Source organism: Littorina saxatilis, unplaced genomic scaffold, assembly GCF_037325665.1.
Source record: "Littorina saxatilis isolate snail1 unplaced genomic scaffold, US_GU_Lsax_2.0 scaffold_1522, whole genome shotgun sequence".
Classification (NCBI taxonomy): domain Eukaryota; kingdom Metazoa; phylum Mollusca; class Gastropoda; order Littorinimorpha; family Littorinidae; genus Littorina; species Littorina saxatilis.
Genome location: NW_027129188.1, coordinates 1 through 24,539, shown reverse-complemented (window position 1 = coordinate 24,539; position 24,539 = coordinate 1). Strand labels below are relative to the sequence as shown.

General features: G+C 40.7%; 2 protein-coding genes and 1 long non-coding RNA gene across 3 annotated transcripts; all 3 read left to right on the top strand.

Annotated features, from left to right (window-relative positions):
- Nucleotides 1–1,468: 1,468 nt before the first annotated feature.
- LOC138957468 (uncharacterized) lies at nucleotides 1,469–9,287 on the top strand. Its single transcript, XR_011453039.1, has 5 exons — nucleotides 1,469–1,645; nucleotides 2,192–2,270; nucleotides 2,914–3,010; nucleotides 3,614–3,660; nucleotides 9,010–9,287. It is a non-coding gene; the product is annotated as an uncharacterized lncRNA (long non-coding RNA).
- Nucleotides 5,210–8,608, top strand: LOC138957466 (uncharacterized). The gene is made up of 3 exons (XM_070328588.1): nucleotides 5,210–5,376; nucleotides 6,165–6,255; nucleotides 7,256–8,608. The coding sequence occupies exons 1-3, from the start codon at nucleotides 5,251–5,253 to the stop codon at nucleotides 7,357–7,359; spliced, it is 321 nt and encodes a 106-aa protein (XP_070184689.1). The 5' UTR covers nucleotides 5,210–5,250; the 3' UTR covers nucleotides 7,360–8,608.
- Nucleotides 9,288–12,580: 3,293 nt separating the features above from the next.
- Nucleotides 12,581–15,807, top strand: LOC138957467 (uncharacterized). The gene is made up of 3 exons (XM_070328589.1): nucleotides 12,581–13,361; nucleotides 14,156–14,246; nucleotides 14,823–15,807. The coding sequence occupies exons 1-3, from the start codon at nucleotides 13,236–13,238 to the stop codon at nucleotides 15,164–15,166; spliced, it is 561 nt and encodes a 186-aa protein (XP_070184690.1). The 5' UTR covers nucleotides 12,581–13,235; the 3' UTR covers nucleotides 15,167–15,807.
- The last annotated feature ends 8,732 nt before the right edge of the window (nucleotides 15,808–24,539 follow it).

The following is a 24,539-nucleotide window of genomic DNA, read 5'->3' as shown; positions in this document are numbered from 1 at the left end:
TCTTATTCTCCATTATTTGCTGATTCCAAAAACATATAAATATGTTATATTCGGATTAAAAACAAGCTCTGAAAATTAAATATATAAAAATTATTATCAAAATTAAATTGTCCAAATCAATTTAAAAACACTTTCATCTTATTCCTTGTCGGTTCCTGATTCCAAAAACATATAGATATGATATGTTTGGATTAAAAACACGCTCAGAAAGTTAAAACAAAGAGAGGTACAGAAAAGCGTGCTATCCTTCTTAGCGCAACTACTACCCCGCTCTTCTTGTCAATTTCACTGCCTTTGCCACGAGCGGTGGACTGACGAGTATTCACGACTTGTTTCCGTGACCTTTCGAATTTCATGGGGGCTGCCATTTTGGTTTTGATGCGCTTCCTTTTCCGGTTTACGTATTTTCCGGTTTAACATAGCATTTGCGTTTTTTTGTCAGAAGAGTGATATTTGGTTATGAAGGAAGTCAAGTCCGCCATTACCTGCCACCTCAGTTGAGTGTTTACTTTGAACTTATACTTGAACCGTAACAGTGTGTAGCCAGTTCACAAGACCTGTTCATCATCCTACCAGTTCCAACTGTTGTTATCGATGGGTCGCGCAGCTGGAGGAAGTGTTTATTTCCATTCGGAGCCCAACTTCAGTTCAAAACCAGTCAAAAACTGGCCTTGACATTCCAACATTACGATACCCTTGAATGACATTAGATCTACGGCGTTTCCGCTTGCCCAAATCCCACATGTTGCATGTCTGCTCTTCGAGTTGTTTGGAACTTAGTTCGAATATTTTCTCGAACGTAACTTTTGACCCAGCTGTCAGGTAGGCATCATGAATTAGACGTACACTGGCAGTTATAAATCATGTTGTGCAAAAGACTCTGCAGAAGTAGAACATTGTGGAAAATCGGGAATGCTTTCTCAGTTTGTGCACCCTGGCAACATTCAGCAGGGAAAAAAAACTGCATTGCCTTCCTCTGCAAAACTGTCGCGCGAAGAATGCTGAACGGGCAGCGACGACTAGCTGTTCTTCTTCAAAGTAATAAACTACCCTTCAAACCCTGCAAGTTTGTGCGATTTACTTTGTGGACATGAAGTCAGCAGAGGACTCAGGAATGCCCACTTAATTCCTTGATTGTACTTCCGTCACAAGAACTAAAAGAACATTCAGCGTACGTCGAATACGTTATGGGTACGTTTTGTATACGTTAAGAGGACGCTGAAACACGCTGGCATACGTCGTAGTACGCTGAGCACGCAGCAAAGTTTTGTGCATGCACAAAAATTCTCGACGTATGGTCAGCGTATACGACGTATGCCAGCGTGCTTCAGCGTCCTCTTAACGTATACAAAACGTACCCATAACGTATTCGACGTACGCCAGCGTACTTATTCAAATGTCCCATACGTCGGCATACGCAGGCTTTAAAACGGTCGTGTGACAGGGCCTTCTGTATTTTTTGGTGCGGTGAACTTGAGGCTATATTGTTCTATCAATCCATCGATATATTTTACACTTTCACCCCAGAAATGAAGCACGTGTACACATATTGAACACAAGAATCATTTTAAGCTTTCATTGGCATTGTTTCCTTTTTTTGCAGACATGTTGGCAGGAAGTGAGTGTTTCACCCCACTCTTGCAAGGTAGGTTGATCACTGATGACAAGTTCTGATTGTTTTTCCTTTTTAATATTAAACGGATGACAATCCGTACTCTGCAGATGGATCTAACCGAGATGGATCTAACCGATACACGGAAGCAACATTGGGAACAAACTGTTATTCAATCTGTGAATATTTCATGTGTGAGGGGTATAACTGCAAGTAGCCTACGTTCGCTAATGTAGAGAAATAATTTTTGACTCAAACTTCAAGTTAAATTGTTTCTGCTGTCAGAGCCATCTTTCTGAAGGAACAATATTTTACATGCCACTGGATTGTTGTATATTCCTTCTTATTTTGCAATGACAGGCTCAGCTTTCATTTGATTGTAATGTGTTTCTTATTTGAAGCTTTGTATCATAAAAGCTCTGTAGAAGTGTTGCACTTGTTTTGCAGACTGCATTAGGCGTGGTACCTATTGCACACACCCACACCCCCCCCCCCCCCCACCCTGCCTATTTATCTAAAACACCCACCCAGACACAAACACAGGGTGCTGACAAAGGATTTTTTTCCATTCTCCTTCAGGCCATCGCTTAATTTCTTGCAGACTGAGGAGCAATGGACGTTTGAGCAGCTCCTAAACCTGGGGCACACAAGCCACAAGGTAAAGAAGGTATCAGTATACATATGAACAAATGTTTTCCCTTTGGTTTTTATCGCACCATTTTTTCATAAAACTCTGTAAATTGTGGCAATTACACATTATGCCAATAACATTATTATGAAGAATGAAGATTTTCAACTTATCATTGAAGAAATGAAATCAAGCATTTTTGTTCATTCTGTATTTGATGATTATTTTCCAGTCTTTGGGTTGGCATAGTGGGTGAAATAAGGGTGAGGAGTGTCGGTTGGTGTGATTTCTTAGGTCTTGGTGATGTAATATTTTCCCTACGGTATTATTCATGGTTATCATAGTGCAGATTCCAGGGAAACGGTTTTTTGAACAGCCTCTTAAACTGAAAAGCCACAAGGTCAACAACATAAACAGGTTACTGGTGTCTCGGGCATTGATGTTTTTAAAAAGATTTGCACAGCAATTTTTGTGTGTGTAAAGAGATAATGAAAATAAAACATAACAACTTTTATATTTTTGAAGTGGAATTAAATGTTTTCATTTTTTTATTTTGAAGTGTTTTTGTATGCAGGTTTTATTGGATGGGTGGGGGGTGGTTTTGATGGTTCTGATTTATTATGATGTAAGGGTGGTTTTTTTCCTTAATTATTTATTTAATTGGTTTATGCAGACTTCATGGCAGCCACTGACCAGACGATATGACAGCCATGAATATCGAACGCAGAAGAAGAAAAAGAAGAAGACAGTCTAACAGGAAAATAATTCTGGTATGCTCATAATGTCTATGCCAGTTAAAAAAAGTCATGAATTGAAGTTTACCCAGGTTAGACATTAGCATGTCGTAATTGTGACAATGAATGTATCCGTAAACGCACCAAGAGACTTACTTAGAAAAATTGAAGTCATGCATCGTCAATATGACTACAATCACAAACTGAATAAGGGGAAATCATGTCAATTTGGTGGTCTGGATCATCAGCTGTTGCTCATTCGCTATAATGGTCTACTTGACAAAGCCCGTCTTCATGTGCTTCTTTGTTTCTTTATACCTAGTGTAGACAACATGTAGGCGTTTGCAGACTGTTTATTGTATTGCTGTTGTTTGTTTGTGAGTAAACCTATGGTGTGACCTCAATTGTTTGAAATTTGTTGTGTAAGGTGTTTCTCCATGCCCCCAGAAGAACCGACATTATATTAAAACCTTCATACCCTGCAAATACTTGCATACTAGATGTTGTTTCTTATTGTAATGATTGGGGACAGGCAAGCTCTTAAATTGTGCAAACCTTCAGAAAACTGTCAAGTTTGATTTGCTAGAACAAGCGATATTAACACGTTATTAAGATGAATATTTGATTAAATATGTGCAGGAACTACTTCAGCAGATTCATATGGCCAGTCTCACAATGCAAGGAAGGTGAGTAGATTGAATTATGTCTATCCCACCTGTTCTGTGTTTAGTGTCAGCCGTGATTGCCTGATGAGAATTTGAAAACATATTTCTAACTAACATGAACCCAACCATGAAACGTGATGTAGGTGAGTAGCCCATCTAGAAAAAAGAACCTGTTCTAATTCCGAATTAGAACAGGTTCTTTTTTCTAGATGGGCTACTCACCTACATCACGTTTTATGGTTGGGTTCATGTCAGTTAGCAACATGTTTTCACATAGAAAATGGTGGGCACCTGAACAAATATCTGCACATTACAATGAAGTCTTACTTTGTGATCTGATAATTAAATAACCCCCACCCCCCACCCCCCCCCACCCCAAGAAGAAGCTCACATAACTACCAACTACACAATTTCATTACAGAATCAAACAATGGGAAGAATCAGGATTCAGCAGTGCTAGGTCGTTGAGGGGGATAGCTATCACCAGGCACTCAGCAATGAATAGTTGAGGTTTTCACGGACATTAACAAAATCCGGTAACCTACGGACAGTAAATTTCACAGGGAAGGGAACAAGAACGTCAAAAATGGAAAAGTATGTTTTTTCTTTCAAACCATTGATAGAGCTCTGAAGCTTCACACAAGTTTTGCAGAGAGAGCACTCGGCCTATTCATGTTTGGCACTAAAACATGCGCACACACAAAAAGAAAGTTTTTAAAAAGTGGCGCCGATGTATTCTCACACTCACAGCCTTAGAATATTGCAGTTTGTATGTTACCAAATTGAGGCATGATTTTACTCCATGCAATCAAACACTGTACATAAAGAAGACGTGGAACTTGCGAAGAAAATGCGAAAAAGTGTTTGTGGGTTATCGTCCCTAGTCACATGCTGACGGCGAAAACAAAATGGCGGATCGCGTAGGTACCGATCGCGTGCGAGGTGGTGGTAAATTGTGCTCGGCTTTTTGTTGCAAGAACGCCCGTTACAAACAGAGCTGCTTCGGGAAAACTTTCCACAAGTTCCCTAAAGAAGAAAAAAGGTGGGTTGTGCAGTGATTATTTCATCAGGTTTACCTTCTTCAGAATGAGAATGCAATGGCTCGAGTCAACTCACTCAGATAAGCCAACTGTCTCTGGGCATTTTTGTCTGCTATGATACTACAGTATTTATAGAACTAATATGCAAATGAAATATTACAAACATAGCATGGATCGGTTCATCCTGAGATTTCTGTACTAGCTGTACTATGTACGCGTGTGTCTGCGTGTGTACCTGTGTGTGCATGTGTACACTGTACTTACGACTGTGAGTGTGAGTCAGCAGTCAGTACAAAACAACAGTTTACACTTGATGACAAACTACCCGTGGGCATATTTGCCGAAATCTTTATCAAACCGTGCTTACGGGAAAATTACAGTACAAAGGTACATCACTCATCCGTTTTGCGTTCAGGCAGAGCGTTAGATTTAGACTGAAGATCTGATTTATTTTTTGTCTTTCCTTTTTGCTTAGTTTAACAATAACATTGTTGTTTTTATTGTCAAACTAGGTGCAGAATATGGATGCAATTCACAAGGCGAGAGGACTTTGAAAAGCTGCAGCCAGCTGATGTTCAAGGTCTCAAGCTTTGTACTGATCACTTTGAGGCCAACCAGTAAAACAATCCTGCAGAGAGGATCACTTGTGTGGAATGCTGTCCCGACATTGTTTGCAGTGCCCAATCCACCACCGAAGGTTATTTATTTATTGGTTTTAGGTTTTTGCAAACCAATGAAGCACACTATTAAATGCAGGTTGAGTAATGACAAGTTTGAGGCTGATGTAAGAATTGAAAAAAAAACAGCATTGTTCCCATCAAATAATGCCTGTTTGCATTTAGCGCAAAAAAATGATAAGGCCAACCAAAAAAAGTTACTTATTTTGGATCGACGTCTTGATTATGATGATATGATGAACTTATTTTGCCAAAAAACAGCCCCAAATGGCAAAAAAAGTATAGGGTCGGCGTCAACAACAAAAAAGTTGTATGTTTCTGGTCACCTGACCCTACCTATGTTTTCCCGACGACCCTAGACTTTTATTTTGCATTTTCAAAAATAAAAGGGGTATTCAAAAATCAATTGTTTTCCTGTTTTTCAACAAAATAAGTTAAAAAGATGGTTTAAAAAAAAAAGTTTAGAAAAAAAATCTCCACCTTTAGTCATGTTAGGCCACAAAAAAAGTCTGTTTAAGGTAACATAGGCCCTCCAAAAATAGCGTCGGTAGGTCGGCTTTTTATTTTTGTATTTTAGCCATCTGAATATTTTAATTTCATTTTTTAATGCCCCAAAAAAGTCTAGGGCCGGTGGGAAAAAAATAGGGTCGGTCCGGATACTGTAAACAGATTATTTTTTGTTTTGCCTTACGAGAAACATACACTTTTTTGTGTGGCCTAAGACCAATGCCATGAAATTGGGAGAATTGTTTCATTGTGACTGGGTGTTGGTTGTGAGTTTGTCAGTTAAAGAGCTGTGCATTTGCAGGTTGCTAGTGGGAGGAAGCCACCATCGCAAAGGGTAGCTACAAATGAAGCCAGCACCGACCTGTCGCCTGATGCACAAATTGTTCAACCAGGTAAGAGATTTTTAACCATGAAGAACACCCTGACATCAAAAATTTTTTAAACCCATCCATTACATAGTTGATAATTGCTGTATAGGGTGACGGGCGCTGTGGCGGGGTGGTAAGACGTCGGTCTATTAACTCGGAAGGTCGAGGGTTCGAATCCCGGTCGCGGCCGCCTGGTGGGTTAAGTGTGGAGATGTTTCCGATCTCCCAGGTCAACTTATGTGAAGACCTGCTAGTGACTTATCCCCCTTCATGTGTACACGCAAGCACAAGACCAAGTACGCACGAAAAAGATCCTGTAATCTATGTCAGAGTTCGGTGGGTTTTAGAAACACAAAAATACCCCGCACGCTTCCTCCGAAAGCGGCGTATGGCTGCCTAAATGGCGGGGTAAAAACGATCATACACGTAAAATTCCACTTGTGCAAAAAAAATGAGTGCACGTGGGAGTTTCAGCCCACGAGCGCAGAAGAAGAAGAAGAAGAAGAAGAAGCTGTATAGGGCGGATGCATGGATGGATGAAATTGTACCTGTAGTTCCAACACGTAAAGATGGGAAACATATCCTGTTAGAGGCATGGTGTAACAAGAAACAATTAAGTGGCTCTATTCCCATCTCCCCCCCCCTTTCCCCGTCGCGATATAAGCTTCGTGGTTGAAAACGACGTTAAACACCAAATAAAGAAAGAAAGAAAGAGGCATGGTGTGTGAGGAGTTTACCTGGTACTGTTGTCCTAATCAATCAATCAATCAATCAATCAATATGAAGCTTATATAGCGCGTATTCCGTGGGTACAGTTCTAATGGCCTCACCCATTCAGTACCAAACAAGGTCAATTCCATCATTGTTCCACATCGTATCCATAGTTGCTAATACACTTCATTTCTGGCCTGCCTTCCTACGCTATTGTTTATTTTCATTTTGTGATTTAATTACACGTGTTTTAATTTCTTCCAGGTTGTAACTTGTTATGGTTATGTTATTTTATGTGTGTTTTCTTTTTTAGATGACATTCAGGCGATCCTGGAGGACATAGGATGTAAAGCATCAAAGTCGTCATCTTCCCATCCCCTCGTGAAGCGGAACTTTGGCAGAAGGTCAACAAACTGAGGAGCAAGGTTTTCCGATTAGAAAAGAAAACGATGGAACCCCGTGTAAAACGAGCGAGTAAATTAGCCAAGCCTCCCAAGAAAGACTTTGTAGTAGAACAGTTGTCTCTTATATTATCAGGCGAGGCGAGCTATTTTGCCATTTATGCCTGTTACATATTTACCGGTTATCTGCTGCTGTGTCCAATCCTGGCAGAGACGGGAACGCATGTTACCAAGGAGCTGAAGGAGAGTCAATGAGATGAGAGAATGTGATTAACAATTGCCAACTCTCTCCGTACAAAGAGGGTCCAAAATTGTATAAAAAAAATAGATGGTAGGCAATTCAAAATTAAAAAAAGGACTCTCGGAGCATGGACTTAATGAGTCAAAAATTAAAGAAGGCTCTATGAGCCGAAGTACATGTTTTGTCTATTGTCTTTTTTTATTTTGAATTCCCTACCATCTATATTTTGATACAATTTTGGACCCTCCCTGGTGTGTTGTTTCTGATGTACCTTTTAGTCTGTTTACAGTAACATAGGCACACAAAAAGAGGGTCGGTAGGTCGGCTTTTCTTAAAAAAAATTTATAACCATCTTTTTAAATTATTTTGCAAAAAAACAGGAACAAAATTGATTTTTTTTTTCTTTTTCTTTTTTTCCAAATGCCAAAAAAAAAGTCTAGGGTTGGTCTAGAAAAATAGGGTTGGTTGGGATACCGTAAACAGGCTATTTTGCTTTGTTTTGCCTAAGCAAAGACTAACAAACTTTCTTTAGGGTCTGACATTGTATATACTATACAATTTTTGGGGTATTAACTAAATACATGTATACAGTTTTCGATTCCTTTTATACTTTTTCACAAATTAGCCCCCCCCCCCCCCCCCCCTTTTTTTTTTTTTTTAGTCTGCCCTGGGGGCGGGAGGTCTCCTAATTTCGGTTTCTAGGGTCACCTTATGCTTCCCCATGAGCTGAGAACTTAATTTAAAATGAGCCTCGATTTTTTTATTTGTATTTTGTAATTGTGCCTTTGTCCAGTCACATGATTTCACTTTGTACTTAAAAACTTGGCGCTGTCATCATTTATTGCTATTTATTGTTCAGTTGTTCAGTATTTATTGCTATTGGGCATCAGTTATTCAGTTGCCCTCTTTCGAATGAGCCATGCATGCATTATGGATGTGTTTAGCGAATTGGGATACCTAAAGCAATGTAAAAGAAACAATGTGAAGCAAACATATAGCACCAAATAAAATAACCGAATCAGAATGGAAACTTCTTCAGTGTATGTGTGTGTGTGTGTGTGTGTGTGTGTTTGCTGTTTTAAATACCGAAAATGTGAAAATAAAGCAAGTCACAGCATGAGAAAGATCGACTGTACTAGTCATGACAAAGCAGGAGACAGCCTGGTCAGCATGTAGAAAAGGGGAATAACTCGTATTTAGCCATTCTCATTTCTAAGCATGCCCAATGAGGAAGTTATCCTTCTTCCCATTGTAGTTTCTTTGATGCAATTACCTGACCAAATCTGCGACAGTCGGGCAAACTTCTTACAAGTCGGATTGGGCCTTCAATCAAATACTCAGAAACCAGCAGCTACTTTAAGTAATACTAGTTTTGTTGTTATTTTGTACAGCTTGTACTGAATGTGTTTTCGTTTATCTCCTCAGAATCGAGTCAGCCAGAGAAAGACCATTGAGAGGGAGAGCGCACAGTAAAGCATATATGGCATGCACTTCGGTGGACCAGTGCCATCATCTTCATAACAAGAGATGCAGATCATATTTTCTTATGTTTAAGTATAGCTGTTAGCAAAAGTATTTGACGATTCTTGGGTACGACTTTCGTGTTTAATCCTATTAGCTTGTGCACAGCCTCAAAATCTGTTTTATTTTGATTTATCATTTATAGTTTGAATTTTTTTTTAATGGAATTAGTCCAAATGTAAATACATCTAAGGCTGCAATAATGTTTTCTTGTATATACCCTTAAAACTACCTCTTCGTGTAAACAAAATTTAATTGTAAAAAGAAGTGTTTGTTCAAGGGAGATAATTTGAAGCGATTTTTTTTTTAAATCAGTAAAACTGCGTAGTGACATCCTCAGTTAAATAAAAAGAATAAGGAATAAAGGTATACACACAGGTTGTACCCATTTTCCTGATTGCACTGCTTTTAAGTAGAAAGCTTTTTTTCTCAGAGTTATTTTACAAATAAAATCCAAGGGAGGCAATTGATATGATAAAAAGGAAGAATTTTTCTTTTCTTAGAATACTGTACACATTTAGTAAAGTATAATTTACGAGACAAAACACAGGGTTTTTGGTGTGTTTTTTCTGTGCCTACTACTTGACAAGAGAATCACGAGATTTGTGCAGATTATTTAAAATTTTCTGAACAGTATATTTTACAAAGACAGATCCATACAATATATACAATTTTGTAATAGATGTTTACAATGTGTAGGTATGGTTTTTTTAAATCAACAGTTCGGATAGCCACAACAAGTGTGTATGTCTTGTGATTTGAGAGCTTTAGCACTGGATGCTTAGAATCCTCTTGATCATTTACTTCAGTAGGTTAAGCCACCTTCTCCAAAATCTTCTCTCCTATTCTGTGCTTACTACAGTGGGTTTGACAAGAGAACCACGAGATTTGTTTTTGTACATATCTTGCTTTTATTCTGTACACTTTAATATTTTAATCATATGTGCACATTTTTTTTTAACTGTGTTTTTGTTTTTGTTTTCCTGTATTCAAAGTGTGTATGGAAACCACAACCTGTCACAGCAGTATTATTAATCTGGATCTCCCTGCTAAGAACGTAATTAACAGAACGTGTGCATGTAGCTAAAGAACTTAAAAAGAATGTCTGCTACTTCACTCAAAATACGTCCATCCTCACACTCATATTTTCTTAAAATAATATTTGTTCATACAAACATGTTTGCGAATTATTCAATTTTGCGTAAAATATTCAATTACGATTTCTTTGTGTGTTGCAAAATTATGTAATAAAATTATGCAAGATCAAATTCAAAACAGCAATAAAGCTGCTGACGGCAGAATACCTCTGTTGACTTCTCTATCTGTTGGGTCAAACTATGCCACAGACATGTTTCTTCTAGTAGCTCAATATTACGTGATACAGTCTCAAAGACAGAACAACGCAATAACCTTTTTTTGTGTAGATTCGATAGATTTTTTCATGAAATAAAATATTCATGAAGCCGGTTCTGACTGAGTTAATATATTTCTGGAAAGCTGAACAACGCAATGCGTCTGTGACTGGTGAAGAAGCAGAGCTGGAGCTTTTTGTATTGTTTGTCGTTGGTTTTATTACACACGCACTCACATACGGTCAACAAAATGTTGCATGTTCCTGCTTGACAAACATATGCCTGCATACATGCGTGAACGTACGAACATTCATACCTGTGCAAACAATCTGCCACTTCAAGTTCAACACCCAAACCCCACACATTCCTCCAAAAGGAGTCTGAAGTATAATACTGGCATTTGTGGTATTGAACGAGGACCTCAACTTCCATTGTCTAGTGCAGGTGGGTCTCATGTTGTACGTGTGAAACCACTTACTTAAAAAAGAAAAAATCTTGTAAGCTTATCAACAAAAAACGAACAATTATATTCTTAAACAAACAGGTTAGAATAACAGATTTAGGAGAATGCAATGCAAGGAACATCATTATCTAATAGCCTTGACCCACAAGTCAGCAGCGAATGTGATAAACGGGTTATCTCCCCTGAAAAGCGAAGCAAGCTTCGAAGATGGCGACGATGGAAAAGAGAACTGTGAGCGAACTGCGAAAGGTGTGTGTGGGTGTGTGTGTGTGTGATGTGTGTCAGTGTGTGTGTATATGCGCGTGCTGTGTGTGATGTGTGTCAGTGTGTGTGTATGCGCGTGTTGTGTGTGTATGTGGCTGTGCTTGTGTGTGTGTGTGTGTGTGTGTGTGTGTGTGAGAGAGAGAGAGAGAGCGATAGTGAGAGTAGGGTATGGTTGTTGGTGAAAGTTGAGTTGGACGCTGGGGTTGGGCGGGTGTGTGTGTCAGAGAGGGTTGTGTGTGTGTGGGGGGGGGGGGGGTTGACTGCGTGTGTGGGTTTATTTGTGTGTGTGAGGGTTGTGTGTGTGTGTGGGACTGCGTGTGTGTGTTTATTTGTGTGTGGTGTGTGTGTGCCTTTCGCCTTGTATTGAGGAAATTAAACTGCGTTTGCGTATTATGTGTGTGTTTGCAAGCGTGCGTGTATGTTAGGCATATCTCAGTAGGTGTGTGTATGTGCGCGTACGTGCAATGTGTGTGCGTGCGCGCGTGTGTTTGTGTATGTATGTATGTATGTGTGTGTGTGTGTGTGTGTGTGTGTGTGTGTGTGTGTGTGTGTGTGTGTGAGATAAACAAACTATCAAGAACAAAACAAAACTGAACAAACGAAATGTTTTCCCCCCAACTCTGATTATTGCTTGTTTCGGAGACGACTGTGATTTTGACTTTTTGAGTAAGCCTACACGAACACACAAGCTCAATACAGCCGGCAACAAGTTCGCCGGTCGGGGCAGTGAAATACTATTTCAAATAGATCTATTTCACTAAGAATGTCAATGGATATAGGGCAACATACTTATTTTTTAAATCAGTGATTGATTAGATCGTCATATTTTTGTGACACTGAGACCAAACCATCAAAAAATTAGCAATAGGCCTTGAATCAAAGTCGTGCGAGATCTGACCTTGCTGCAAATGTACGTGTACGACTTGATTGTGTTGACGTTCAACTGGTAAGCTGGGCGATTGCAGGCTTTTATCCAGCGAAGGCAGCGATCTAGATGGTACAGATGCTTTCCCGGTTTCACAAATGGGATGAATTTAGCGTTCAGGATACCTATCATCCGTTTTACATTGTCCCCAAGCACAGCGCTTGTTAGGCGGCATTTGTGTGTGTTTGCTTCCTAAAACAAGGGAAGTAACTCCCAGAGCCTCGATATGTGGATATGGTTAATTCGGTCGATGCTTAGATCTAGAAAAGCACCCACTTATTCCAGTATAATAGAGAGAAAAAATCCAATTGAAAAAGTTCCAGATCTAGACAAGGCAAGCACTAGCAGCAATTTTAGCTAGCAAACTCGAACTTGCCCTGCATTCATGCAAGGTCGAACCACTTTCCCTGCCTAGTGGGGGTTTGGCGGGTAGAGGGCCGGTGCTGGCACACTCGGAGTGAAACGACATGTCACCAAACACTGTACAAAAGGAAGACGTGGAACTTGCGAAGAAAATGCGAAAAAGTGTTTGTGGGTTATCGTCCCTAGTCACATGCTGGCGGCGAAAACAAAATGGCGGATCGCGTAGGTACCGATCGCGTGCGTGGTGGTGGTAAATTGTGCTCGGCTTTTTGTTGCAAGAACGCCCGTTGCAAACAGAGCTGCTTCGGGAAAACTTTCCACAAGTTCCCTAAAGAAGAAAAAAGGTGGGTTGTGCAGTGATTATTTCATCAGGTTTACCTTCTTCAGAATGAGAATGAATGCAATGGCTCGAGTCAACTCACTCAGTAGACTACAGCGTCAGCGAGTACTTACGACTGTGAGTGTGAGTCAGCAGTCAGTACAAAACAACAGTTTACACTTGATGACAAACTACCCGTGGGCATATTTGCCGAAACCTTTATCAAACCTTGCTTACGGGAAAACTACAGTACAAAGGTACATCACTCATCCGTTTTGCGTTCAGGCAGAGCGTTAGATTTAGACTGAAGATCTGATTTAGCTTTTTTTGTCTTTCCTTTTTGCTTAGTTTAACAATAACATTGTTGTTTTTATTGTCAAACTAGGTGCAGAATATGGATGCAATTCACAAGGCGAGAGGACTTTGAAAAGCTGCAGCCAGCTGATGTTCAAGGTCTCAAGCTTTGTACTGATCACTTTGAGGCCAACCAGTAAAACAATCCTGCAGAGAGGATCACTTGTGTGGAATGCTGTCCCGACATTGTTTGCAGTGCCCAATCCACCACCGAAGGTTATTTATTTATTGGTTTTAGGTTTTTGCAAATCAAAGAAGCACACTAATAAATGCAGGTTGAGTAATGACAAGTTTGAGGCTGATGTAAGAATTGAAAAAAAACAGCATTGTTCCCATCAAATAATGCCTGTTTGCATTTAGCGCAAAATAATGATAAGGCCAACAAAAAAAAGTTACTTATTTTGGATTGACGTCTTGATTATGATGATATGATGAACTTATTTTGCCAAAAAACAGCCCCAATTAAATGGCAAAACAAGTATAGGGTCGGCGTCAACAACAAAAAAGTTGTATGTTTCTGGTCACCTGACCCTACCTATGTTTTCCCGATGACCCTAGACTTTTGTTTTTGCATTTTCAAAAATAAAAGGGGTATTCGAAAATCACTTGTTTTCCTGTTTTTCAACAAAATAAGTTAAAAAGATGGTTTAAAAAAAAAAGTTTAGAAAAAAAATCTCCACCTTTAGTCATGTTAGGCCACAAAAAAAAGTCTGTTAAAGGTAACATAGGCCCCCCCCAAAATAGCGTCGGTAGGTCGGCTTTTTATTTTTGTATTTTAGCCATCTGAATATTTTAATTTTATTTTTTAATGCCCCCCAAAAGTCTAGGGCCGGTGGGAAAAAAATAGGGTCGGTCCGGATATCGTAAACAGATTATTTTTTGTTTTGCCTTACCAGAAACATACACTTTTTTGTGTGGCCTAAGACCAATGCCATGAAATTGGGAGAATTGTTTCATTGGGACTGGGTGTTGGTTGTGAGTTTGTCAGTTAAAGAGCTGTGCATTTGCAGGTTGCTAGTGGGAGGAAGCCACCATCGCAAAGGGTAGCTACAAATGAAGCCAGCACCGACCTGTCGCCTGATGCACAAATTGTTCAACCAGGTAAGAGATTTTTAACCATGAAGAACACCCTGACATCAAAAAATGTTTAAACCCATCCATTACATAGTTGATAATTGCTGTATAGGGTGACGGGCGCTGTGGCGGGGTGGTAAGACGTCGGTCTATTAACTCGGAAGGTCGAGGGTTCGAATCCCGGTCGCGGCCGCCTGGTGGGTTAAGTGTGGAGATGTTTCCGATCTCCCAGGTCAACTTATGTGCAGACCTGCTAGTGACTTATCCCCCTTCATGTGTACACGCAAGCACAAGACCAAGTACGCACGAAAAAGATCCTGTAATCCATGTCAGAGTTCGGTGGGTTTTAGAAACACAAAAATACCCCGCATGCTTCCTCCGAAAGCGGCGTATGGCTGCCTAAATGGCGGGGTAAAAACGGTCATACACGTAAAATTCCACTTGTGCAAAAAAATGAGTGCGTGTGAAAGTTTCAGCCCACGAACGCAGAAGAAGAAGAAGAAGCTGTATAGGGCGGATGCATGGATGGATGAAATTGTACCTGTAGTTCCCACACGTAAAGATGTTATTTTATGTGTTTTGTGTGTGTGTTTTCTTTTTTAGATGACATTCAGGCGATCCTGGAGGACATAGGATGTAAAGCATCAAAGTCATCATCCTCCCCATCCCCTCGTGAAGCGGAACTTCGGCAGAAGGTCAACAAACTGAGGAGCAAGGTTTTCCGATTAGAAAAGAAAACGATGGAACCCCGTGTAAAACGAGCGAGTAAATTAGCCAAGCCTCCCAAGGAAGACTTTGTAATAGAACAGTTGTCTCATATATTATCAGGCGAGGCGAGCTATTTTGCCATTAATGCCTGTTTCATATTTACCGGTTATCTGCTGCTGTGTCCAATCCTGGCAGAGACGGGAACGCATGTTACCAAGGAGCCGAAGGAGAGTCAATGAGATGAGAGAATGTGATTAACAATTGCCAACTCTCTCCGTACAAAGAGGGTCCAAAGTTGTATCAAAATATAGATGGTCGGCAATTCAAAATAAAAAAAAGACAATAGACAAAACATGTACTTCGGCTCATAGAGCCTTCTTTAATTTTTGACTCATTAAGTCCATGCTCCGAGAGTCCTTTTTTTAATTTTGAATTGCCTACCATCTATATTTTTATACATTTTCAAAAAGATTCAACAGTCACCTTCCGTTATTCTTGAACTTGGCTATCCCAGCCTTACCTCAACATTCGATATTCCTGTGATATTTTTGACGTAAAATCAATTTTTACTGTAAAACTCTTCGGCAAGAGGATTGGTCCAAGCAAACAAATAATAAACTTGTTAAGATTTTTCCTGATATTTCCGATCAATTGCCTATGGTTTTATTTAGCTAAAAGATTCAAACGTCACACCTATGACTCATGGCTATTTTTAAGGGGGGAGTAGCATCCCTGGTGTGTTGTTTGTGATGTACCTTTTAAAGTTTTAGTCTGTTTACAGTAACATAGGCACACAAAAAGAGGGTCGGTAGGTCGGCTTTTCTTAATTTTTTTTTTTATAACCATCTTTTTAAATTATTTTGCAAAAAAACAGGAACAAAATTGATTTTTTTTTTCTTTTCTTTTTCAAAAAGGCAAAAATAGTCTAGGGTCGGCGGGGGAAAAATAGGGTTGGTCGGGATACCGTAAACAGACTATTTTGCTTTGTTTTGCCTAAGCAATGACTAACAAACTTTCTTTAGGGTCTGACATTGTATATACTATACAATTTTTGGGGTATTAACTAAATACATGTATACAGTTTTTGATTCCTTTTATACTTTTTCACAAATTAGCTCCCCTCCCCCCCCTTTTCTTTTTGTAGTCTGTCCTGGGGGCGGGAGGTCTCCCAATTTCGGTTTCTAGGGTCACCTTATGCTTCCATATGAGCTGAGAACTTAATTTAAAATGGGCCTCGATTTTTTTTATTTGTATTTTGTAATTGTGCCTTTGTCCAGTCACATGATTTCACTTTGTACTTAAAAACTTGGCACTGTCATCATTTATTGCTATTTATTGTTCAGTTGTTCAGTATTTATTGCTATTGGGCATCAGTTGTTCAGTTGCCCTGTTTCGAATGAGCCATGAATGCATTATGGATGTGTTTAGTGAATTGGGATACCTAAAGCAATGTAAAAGAAACAATGTGAAGCAAACATATAGCACCAAATAAAATAACCGAATCAGAATGGAAACTTCTTCGGTGTGTGTGTGTGTGTGTGTGTGTGTGTGTGTGTGTGTGTGTGTGTGTGTTTGCTGTTTTAAATACCGAAAATGTGAAAATAAAGCAAGTCACAGCATGAGAAAGATCGACTGTACTAGTCATGACAAAGCAGGAGACAGCCTGGTCAGCATGTAGAAAAGGGGAATAACTCGTATTTAGCCATTCTCATTTCTAAGCATGCCCAATGAGGAAGTTATCCTTCTTCCCATTGTAGTTTCTTTGATGTAACCTACTTCGATAGCTTCTCCGGATTTACGTGTACAAACAGCGTCCGGGTTTACCGCTTCGATTCTAAACCCTAGTTTCTCATGTTGGTAACAAACTGGCTATTTGTTTATCAGATGTGTCGTTGTTCCACATTAAATGATGCTAGAATGCAAGATCGCAATCATTTGGTTATCAAAGCAGGTTGTGTTCTTTTTTTCATCACCTTTTTCCGCGCAAACAGTTTTGCGCCATTTCTTTTGCGCAGACTGGGCGGGACAGGAAGCGGAAGCGCATCAAAATTTCTGATTGGACAATGATGCCGACGCCCACTTGACCCCCACTACAATGTCAAGGTCGGAAAGTCGTGAATACGGTCTTGCTGAAAAATGGCATTGTGTTCAGTTTCATTCTGTGAGTTCGACAGCTACTTGACTAAATATTGTATTTTCGCCTTACGCGACTTGTTATATTTAGTCAAGTTTTGATAATACATGACAAAGAAGGATTCGTTGTGCCCGATTATGGGCTACAGTTGGAGATGGAAGTTCACCAAAAATTGGGACCATACTAACAAAAATACGGTGGGTAAAATTCTGTACTTTCCAAGTCTATTTGTGTGTGGTTGTTCAAGACTATGGATAAAGCTCGCGTGAGAAGATTACGTCACGGTCAAAAGTCTTTGACGTCAATTAATGCATCATGACGTCATGCCTCCCTGTTGTCTTTTTCTCTCGCGCGGTGTGTGTGTGTGTGTGTGTGTGTGTGTGTGTGTGTGTGTGTGTGTGTGTGTGTTCATTTTGTGCACATGTGTTGGTGTTAGTGTGTGTGTGTGTGTGTGTGTGTGTGTGCGCGTGCATGAGTCTGTACTCGTGTGTGTGTGAGTGTGTGTGTGTGTGTGTGTGTGTGTAAGAAAGACTGAGAGAGAGGGAGAAAGAGTGTGTGTGTGTGTGTGTGAATGTGTGTATGTTTGTGTGTATGTTTGTGTGTGTATGAGTGTGTTTATGTGTTTGTTTGTAAAGGTGTGTGTGTCCGTCTGTCTATGTGCGTATTTGTTTGTTTGTTTGCTTTACGCCCAGCCGACCACGAAGGGCCATAATTATCAGGGCGGTGCTGCTTTGAGATATAACGTGCGCCACACACAAGGCAGAAGTCACAGCACAGGCTTCATGTCTCACCCAGTCACATTATTCTGACACCGGACCAACCAGTCCTAGCATGCACTAACCCCATAATGCCAGACGCCAGGCGGAGCAGCCACTAGATTGCCAATTTTAAAGTCTTAGGTATGACCTGGCCTGGGTTCTAACCCACGACCTCCCGATCACGGGGCGGACGCCTTACCACTAGGCCAACCGTGTATGTGCGTATAAGTGTGTGTTTTGTGTGTATGAGATTTGTGTGAGTCAATGTGTGTGTGTGTGTGTGTGTGTGTGTGTGTGTGTGTGTGTGTGTGTGTGAGTGTCTGTTTGTATAAGAGAGAAAGAGAGAGAGAAAGAGAGAGAGAGAGAGAGAGAGAGAGAGAGTGGGTGGGTGGGAGTGTGTTTGTGCGTGTGCGTAAGTGTATGTGTGTGTTTATGTGTGTTTGTAAAGGTGTGTATGTCCGTCTGTCTATATGTGCGTATGGGGGTGTGTTTTGTGTGTATGAAGTGTGTGTGAGAGAGTGAGTGAGTGCGTGTGAGTGAGTGTGTATTTTTGTACGTGTGTAACATGAGGTGTGTGTGTGTGTGTGTGTGTGTGTTCGTGTGTGTGTGGGTTTGAGAAAGAGAGAGAGAGAGAGAGAGAGAGAGAGAGAGAGAGAGAGAGAGAGAGAGAGAGAGAGGTTTGTCTTTCGCTGGGGTATGCAGTGCCTTGGCGTTGCACATCTACTTAATTTATTTTACACAATTAAAAAAATTATTAGAGTGAAATAAAACATTAAAACGTTCATAATAAACAATAGTAAACAAGAATTAAAAAAAAGAATTAAAAAAAATATAGACCGCCCATGCCGGGAATCGATCCCGTATCACTTTGGCGATAGGCGGACGTGATTCGCACCAGCTAGCTGGCTGTTCCATTAGCTGCACGGCAGTTGTACTCCCACCGCCAAACCTCCCCCCGTTAAGAGTCGTTTTTGTGGAATATTTCGCATTTAGGTTCCAGGTAACATTATGAAGTTTTAATACGATCAATCGGACCTATTATCAAGTTAGTGTATCAACTTTTGAAAGAACTGCCTCCAGTAGTTTCCCAGCAATAAGCTGTTAAGTCGAGACAGACAGACAGACAGACAGACAGACACACGCACACACAGACACACAATTAAAGTCTGCTGGACCCTCCTACTGCGTACTCGGGGAAAATCCTGTTTGGTCAAGCCCCAAAACACACCTTTTCCTCTAAGACGCATAACAAATTGTCCACGGTTAACCGTAGCACGTTTTCTTGCATTTTGTGGTTGTATGACAATTGCTCACAGGACAAATGCTCACACGGACAAATGCACACACACACACAACACACACACACACACACACACACACACACACACACACACACACACACACGCACGCGCACACACAACATTGCACTGAATTCATGTGCATGCCTTGTCAGATGCGAAAATGTCACTTTGGAGCATGAAAATCACACACACAAAAATATTAAAAAAATCCTCCGGGCGGCCCCAAAAATTGGGGCGGGCGCTGACGATCAACATTATTAATTTTATTTAGCATAATGTAGGCAAAATAGAAAGGAAATGCTTCGGCGGTGCGCAACCGAAACAAAGCTAAAACTTCGGAGATGCGCAACCAGCCACTTCGGAGATGCGCAACCGACAAATCTTTGAATGTCTTCACAGATTCATGAAATATGACGCTCCTGCACCACTTTAAATCATACCATCTGACCCAGATGTCAAGAAATGACCATAGATCACATTACAATCGCGTGTAGCCTTTCTCATGTGCTTGAATTTCCCTAGTAACTGCGGAAAGTCAAAATTTGCACATAATGCGCTTGAAATGTGTAAATACTTGAAGGCCAACGTTCACAAACACATTGAAGCAATGAAACAAATCGATGATATGATGCTATGACACCTTAGGCCAAAGTACAAACGGTAGTTTTGTGATGATATGTCATTTGTGAGGAATTACAGGTGATTTTGTGCAGAAACTTACGTCGCGTGTCTCCCTTCGGACAGACAAATACGGGTGCAACCGCTTCGGACAGATTTGCCTAGTGCAACCACGGTATACGGTGTGATTCTTCATGACGTCTTTCTGTGTCTGATGGGGGAAATGTTTGTTCTTTTCCGGATCTTTGTCATCTATGTTCACAACTCTCGTGAGCGAGCCACTTTCCAAGGGAAGCTAAATTCGCGTATGGAAACAGTACTGTTGTCTGGGATGCCGTTTTCAGTATTCTCAGCGTTGAATAATATGTAAAGAGAAGAAACGACAACAGCAGGAATAATACAAGTCGTGTGTGCATTTTGGGGCTTTTGGAGGGACGATTTCGAGTTTGAATCCGTTCTTGTCATGCTCCAAAGCGTGTAACATACAATCTTGCACACGTTTGCTTTCGTAGTGGCAAAGAAGAAAAACGTGTGACATATGCCACTATTAAGTCATATATATGTGGATACATATTCTGGACAATCACTACCCGAATACATGAGTTACGTGCGATCGGGCGCAACAACGTACATTCCTTCGCTCATAGCTCGAGCATTTTTAAAATGATTCGCTCTAAATTTAAAGCCATATGTACTCGATGACTATACACGCTAATTGCTTTACCAACAGCTGGAGACATGCTAAATTAAGTTCCCTGCAAAATATTGTGGTCTAGGACCCCTTCAATGTTGAGATATGTTAATTTTCATTTTGATCTGGATCGTCCTATTTATAAGGGAAATAACTCCGCGTCTTTGTTTACATCCAAAGTTTTTGAGACTCTAAAACAAGCTGTAATGCATGTATATGGTCCGCGCATGGCGACATATCGTCATTACATGGTCTTATGGTGCGTTTGACATCGATTATGGGCAAACTACACTTTGTAAACACGGGAGCGCGTACATATGCCTTTAAGGGTAAATGTGGATATATTTACACATTAACATGCTTCCATTTGAAACTTCGAGGTCGTCATCGGGGATTGACGCCCGACAAAAGCTAATTGAAGCCCGACGGAGCGAAGCGACACGACTTTGTCCACGATGAAGACCGAGAAGTTTCAAATGGAAGCATGCTAATGTTTTTGTAATTCAATCTGACGACGATCTCTTTCCTGCTTTCATGCGGTTGTAAACAGACAGAATTGGTTCTGTTCTGTTCACACACTACTTTCAGTCCACCTATCTGCAAGTGTCAAGTCCCAAGAAATATGTCTCTGTATTCCTATCGTATCACTCTGCTCCTGTTTTGTTTTCTTTCACATTAATTTACCCTTCTTTTTTGACGGGTTTCTGGACAGCAAACTCTAAAACAAATTATTTTCATCACAAAAGCGATCTTTGGAATTGACTGACGTAGTCCAGAAGAATTCATACATCGCATAACTTATGGTCTTGGTATTTCATGCATCGCATAACTTATGATCTTGGTATTTCGTTGGCCTTCATATTTCCTACTTGTAAAATGAACCTCAAAGCTAACCGAGCCAAGTTGAGTTTGTATCAATGCGCCTCGCCAGCAGGTAGTTAAGGGCTTTTTTTTAGCGAGTTGTTATCGACAATTCACCTCACCTCACCTACGCCTGTGACCCCGTCTGGGGTATAGGCCGCCAATCAGCTCCCTCCATGCATCTCTGTTTTGGGCGAGTCTTTCCAGCATTCCATGTGCTTTGCGTCTGCGTCCAAATCTCGGCGCCATGTGTTCCTGGGTCGCCCTCTCTTTCTCTTGCCTTGAGGGTTCCACGTGAGGGCTTGCCTTGTGATGTTTGAAGCAGGTTTGCGAAGGGTGTGGCCTATCCACCGCCAGCGTCTCTGTAGGATGTCCTCCTCGACGGGCTGCTGTCTGGTTCTCAGCCACAGGTCTTCGTTGCTGATTTTTTTCTGGCCAGCGAATGTTATCGACAATTAATGACCGGTAATTTTTAATGAGTTGGGGCATTCTGACCAATCAAAGGATCTGTTTCATTAAAACGCCAACTTGATTGAATTACAATAAAGTTTATTCATAGTACCATGTTAGAATAATCGTTGGAATTATGATCGAAAGAAAGCCCACGCGACCGCTTTCTAGCTGAGCGCCGCGAGTCGTTTGCGACTCAAGCACAGTGTAAGCGACACGACAAAGAACAAGACGAATGAACAAGAACAAAAACAAGAATGTATTTCACCCATAGGCATATGATCTTATAAGTTTCTATTATCCTTCATTGGCTCTGTCGACGCCCGCTTTTAACCGCTTGCTTTCTTTTATATAATAAACCGGCCATTGTGCCGAAATCTTCAAAATCTACAAAACCGTATGGAATTCTGGGTAAGGAAATCCTTTTTATGAAATCACTTCAGCGGCTTCCGGTGATTGGTCAATGCATTTCGGGGCAAGTGCCAACACAATGTCGGTCACACTTGAAATTAATGCTACTCGAGTCTACTTTTCAAACTGACCTTGAACATTGAGATCGACAGAACGTACAGTAGGCCTACACTAATATGAACGGAGAGACTCGAAAACCGACGAGTCGATATTTATCCCCATGCTCGAGAACTCACGTGTGATATATTTTAATCAAAGTTTCTCTTCTAACCCCAGGAGACAGTGAGCCAGGTTAAATCAATCGGTAGAGCGTCCGACAGAAATTCGTGAAGTTGGCGGTTATTTTAATTTTTGAACTTTTTCTTTATTTTTTGAACTTGTAACTCTTGTATTTTATTCATTTTTATTCATTCACAAGGTTTCGAGTTATGTATTGAAGATCAAATTGCACAATTATTGAGTACTTCCGGTGAACGATTTCCCAGAATTAACCAATTCTATTTTTTAGTTACATCGGCTTTTGGGAAAAGCCAAATGGGCGATTTTATCACCGCACATCAACTGCATGTACTGGTCGTTAACGGCTTCTAATTTAATGATTTTCTGTTTCGCCATATAACATTACAGCCATTGGTTGCTTGTCTCGAGTGTCAGAGTAGCTAGGTGTAACAGTATTAGATGTCAGTGAATATCAACAATTCTGACAAGTATATTTGTATGTGGAAACATTAAACTTTCCAACCGTAACTTGACTAATTCAGTAATTGCCGATGTAGAGTCTGACTGGCTTATATTTAAAATATAATCCGAATTCGTTGCATTAAATACACAAAAAGTGATATACATTGGCCCATTGTGTTCAAAGTATACACTTCCGGGGCCGGTAAGTACTAGGGGGGGGGGGGGTTACAGATGGGGGTCCAGGAGCCGGAGCCCCTTGGTGGGGGTCCAGGGGGCGAAGCCCCCACCAAAGTCATTAATTAATTTTTAAGCCACCAAGCTGAAATGCAATACCGAAGTCCGGCCTTCGTCGAAGATTGCTTGGCCAAAATTTCAATCAATCAAAAAATGAGGGTGTGACAGTGCCGCCTCAACTTTTTACAAAAAGCCGGATATGACGTCATCAAAAACATTTATCGAAAAAAATGAAAACAACATCTGGGGATATCATACCAAGGAACTCTCATGTAAAATGTCATAAAGATCGGTCCAGTAGTTTACTCTGAATCGCTCTACACACACACACACACAGACAGACAGACAGACAGACACACACACACACACATACACACACACCACGACCCTCGTCTCGATTCCCCGTCTATGTTAAAACATTTAGTCAAAACTATGTTAAAACAAGTCGCGTAAGGCGAAATTACTACATTTAGTCAAGCTGTCGAACTCACGGGATGAAACTTGAACGCACTGTATTTTTTTCAGCAAGACAGTACAGCTTCGTCAATCCCCGCGTGAAGGAAATCGCTCACCTCCCACGTGCAAAACGTAGTGATATTGACACGCCAGATTGAGAGGGGTTCACTAGTCCGAGGGTTCACTAGTCCGAGGGTTCACTAGTCCGAGGGTTCAGTAGTCCGAGGGTCCACTAGTCCGAGGGTTCAATAGTCCGAGGGTTCACTAGTCCGAGGGTCCACTAGTCCGAGGGTTCACTAGTCCGAGGGTTCACTATAGACGCTTGAACAAAGGATATTCAATTTGATTTGTTTTTATTTTGTGTGTGTATGTGTGCGTGGATGTGCGTGTGCGTGCGTGCGTGTGTTTTTCACTGCTTTGGGAACCAAATCGAAGAATATTCTCATAAAAACACTGAGTTGTTTTCATTCAAAAAGATAATGTGGTGTTTTATATTTTGACTGAAGAAATCTCAGACTATTTCCCCCAAGAAACTTAGTTATTTATATTTTGACTGAAGAAAGGATATTAAATTTATCAGGATACCGCCCCGACTGGACAATTACGTGTTCGAACTGCCTACAGTTTTTAGTCATATTATATAGCACCTCGGGTTTCCTTTTGCCCGTGAGGGTCAACTAGTTATCCCACCAACCTGAATTATGGAGAGGATCGAGCCTGGGTTGTACTACAGCCTCACACATAATTTCATTGAAATCGGTTCTCAAACATCGGATATCTATTTGCGGACAGACAGACACACACACACACACACACACACACACACACACACACACACACAAACACAAACACACACACACACACACACACACACACACACACAGACAGACACAGTGAAACCTATATACCGCCTTTTAAGGGGCGGTATAATAACTGGAAAATCAAGCGTCTATAGTAAACCCTCGGACTAGTGAACCCTCGGACTAGTGAACCCTCGGACTAGTGAACCCTCGGACT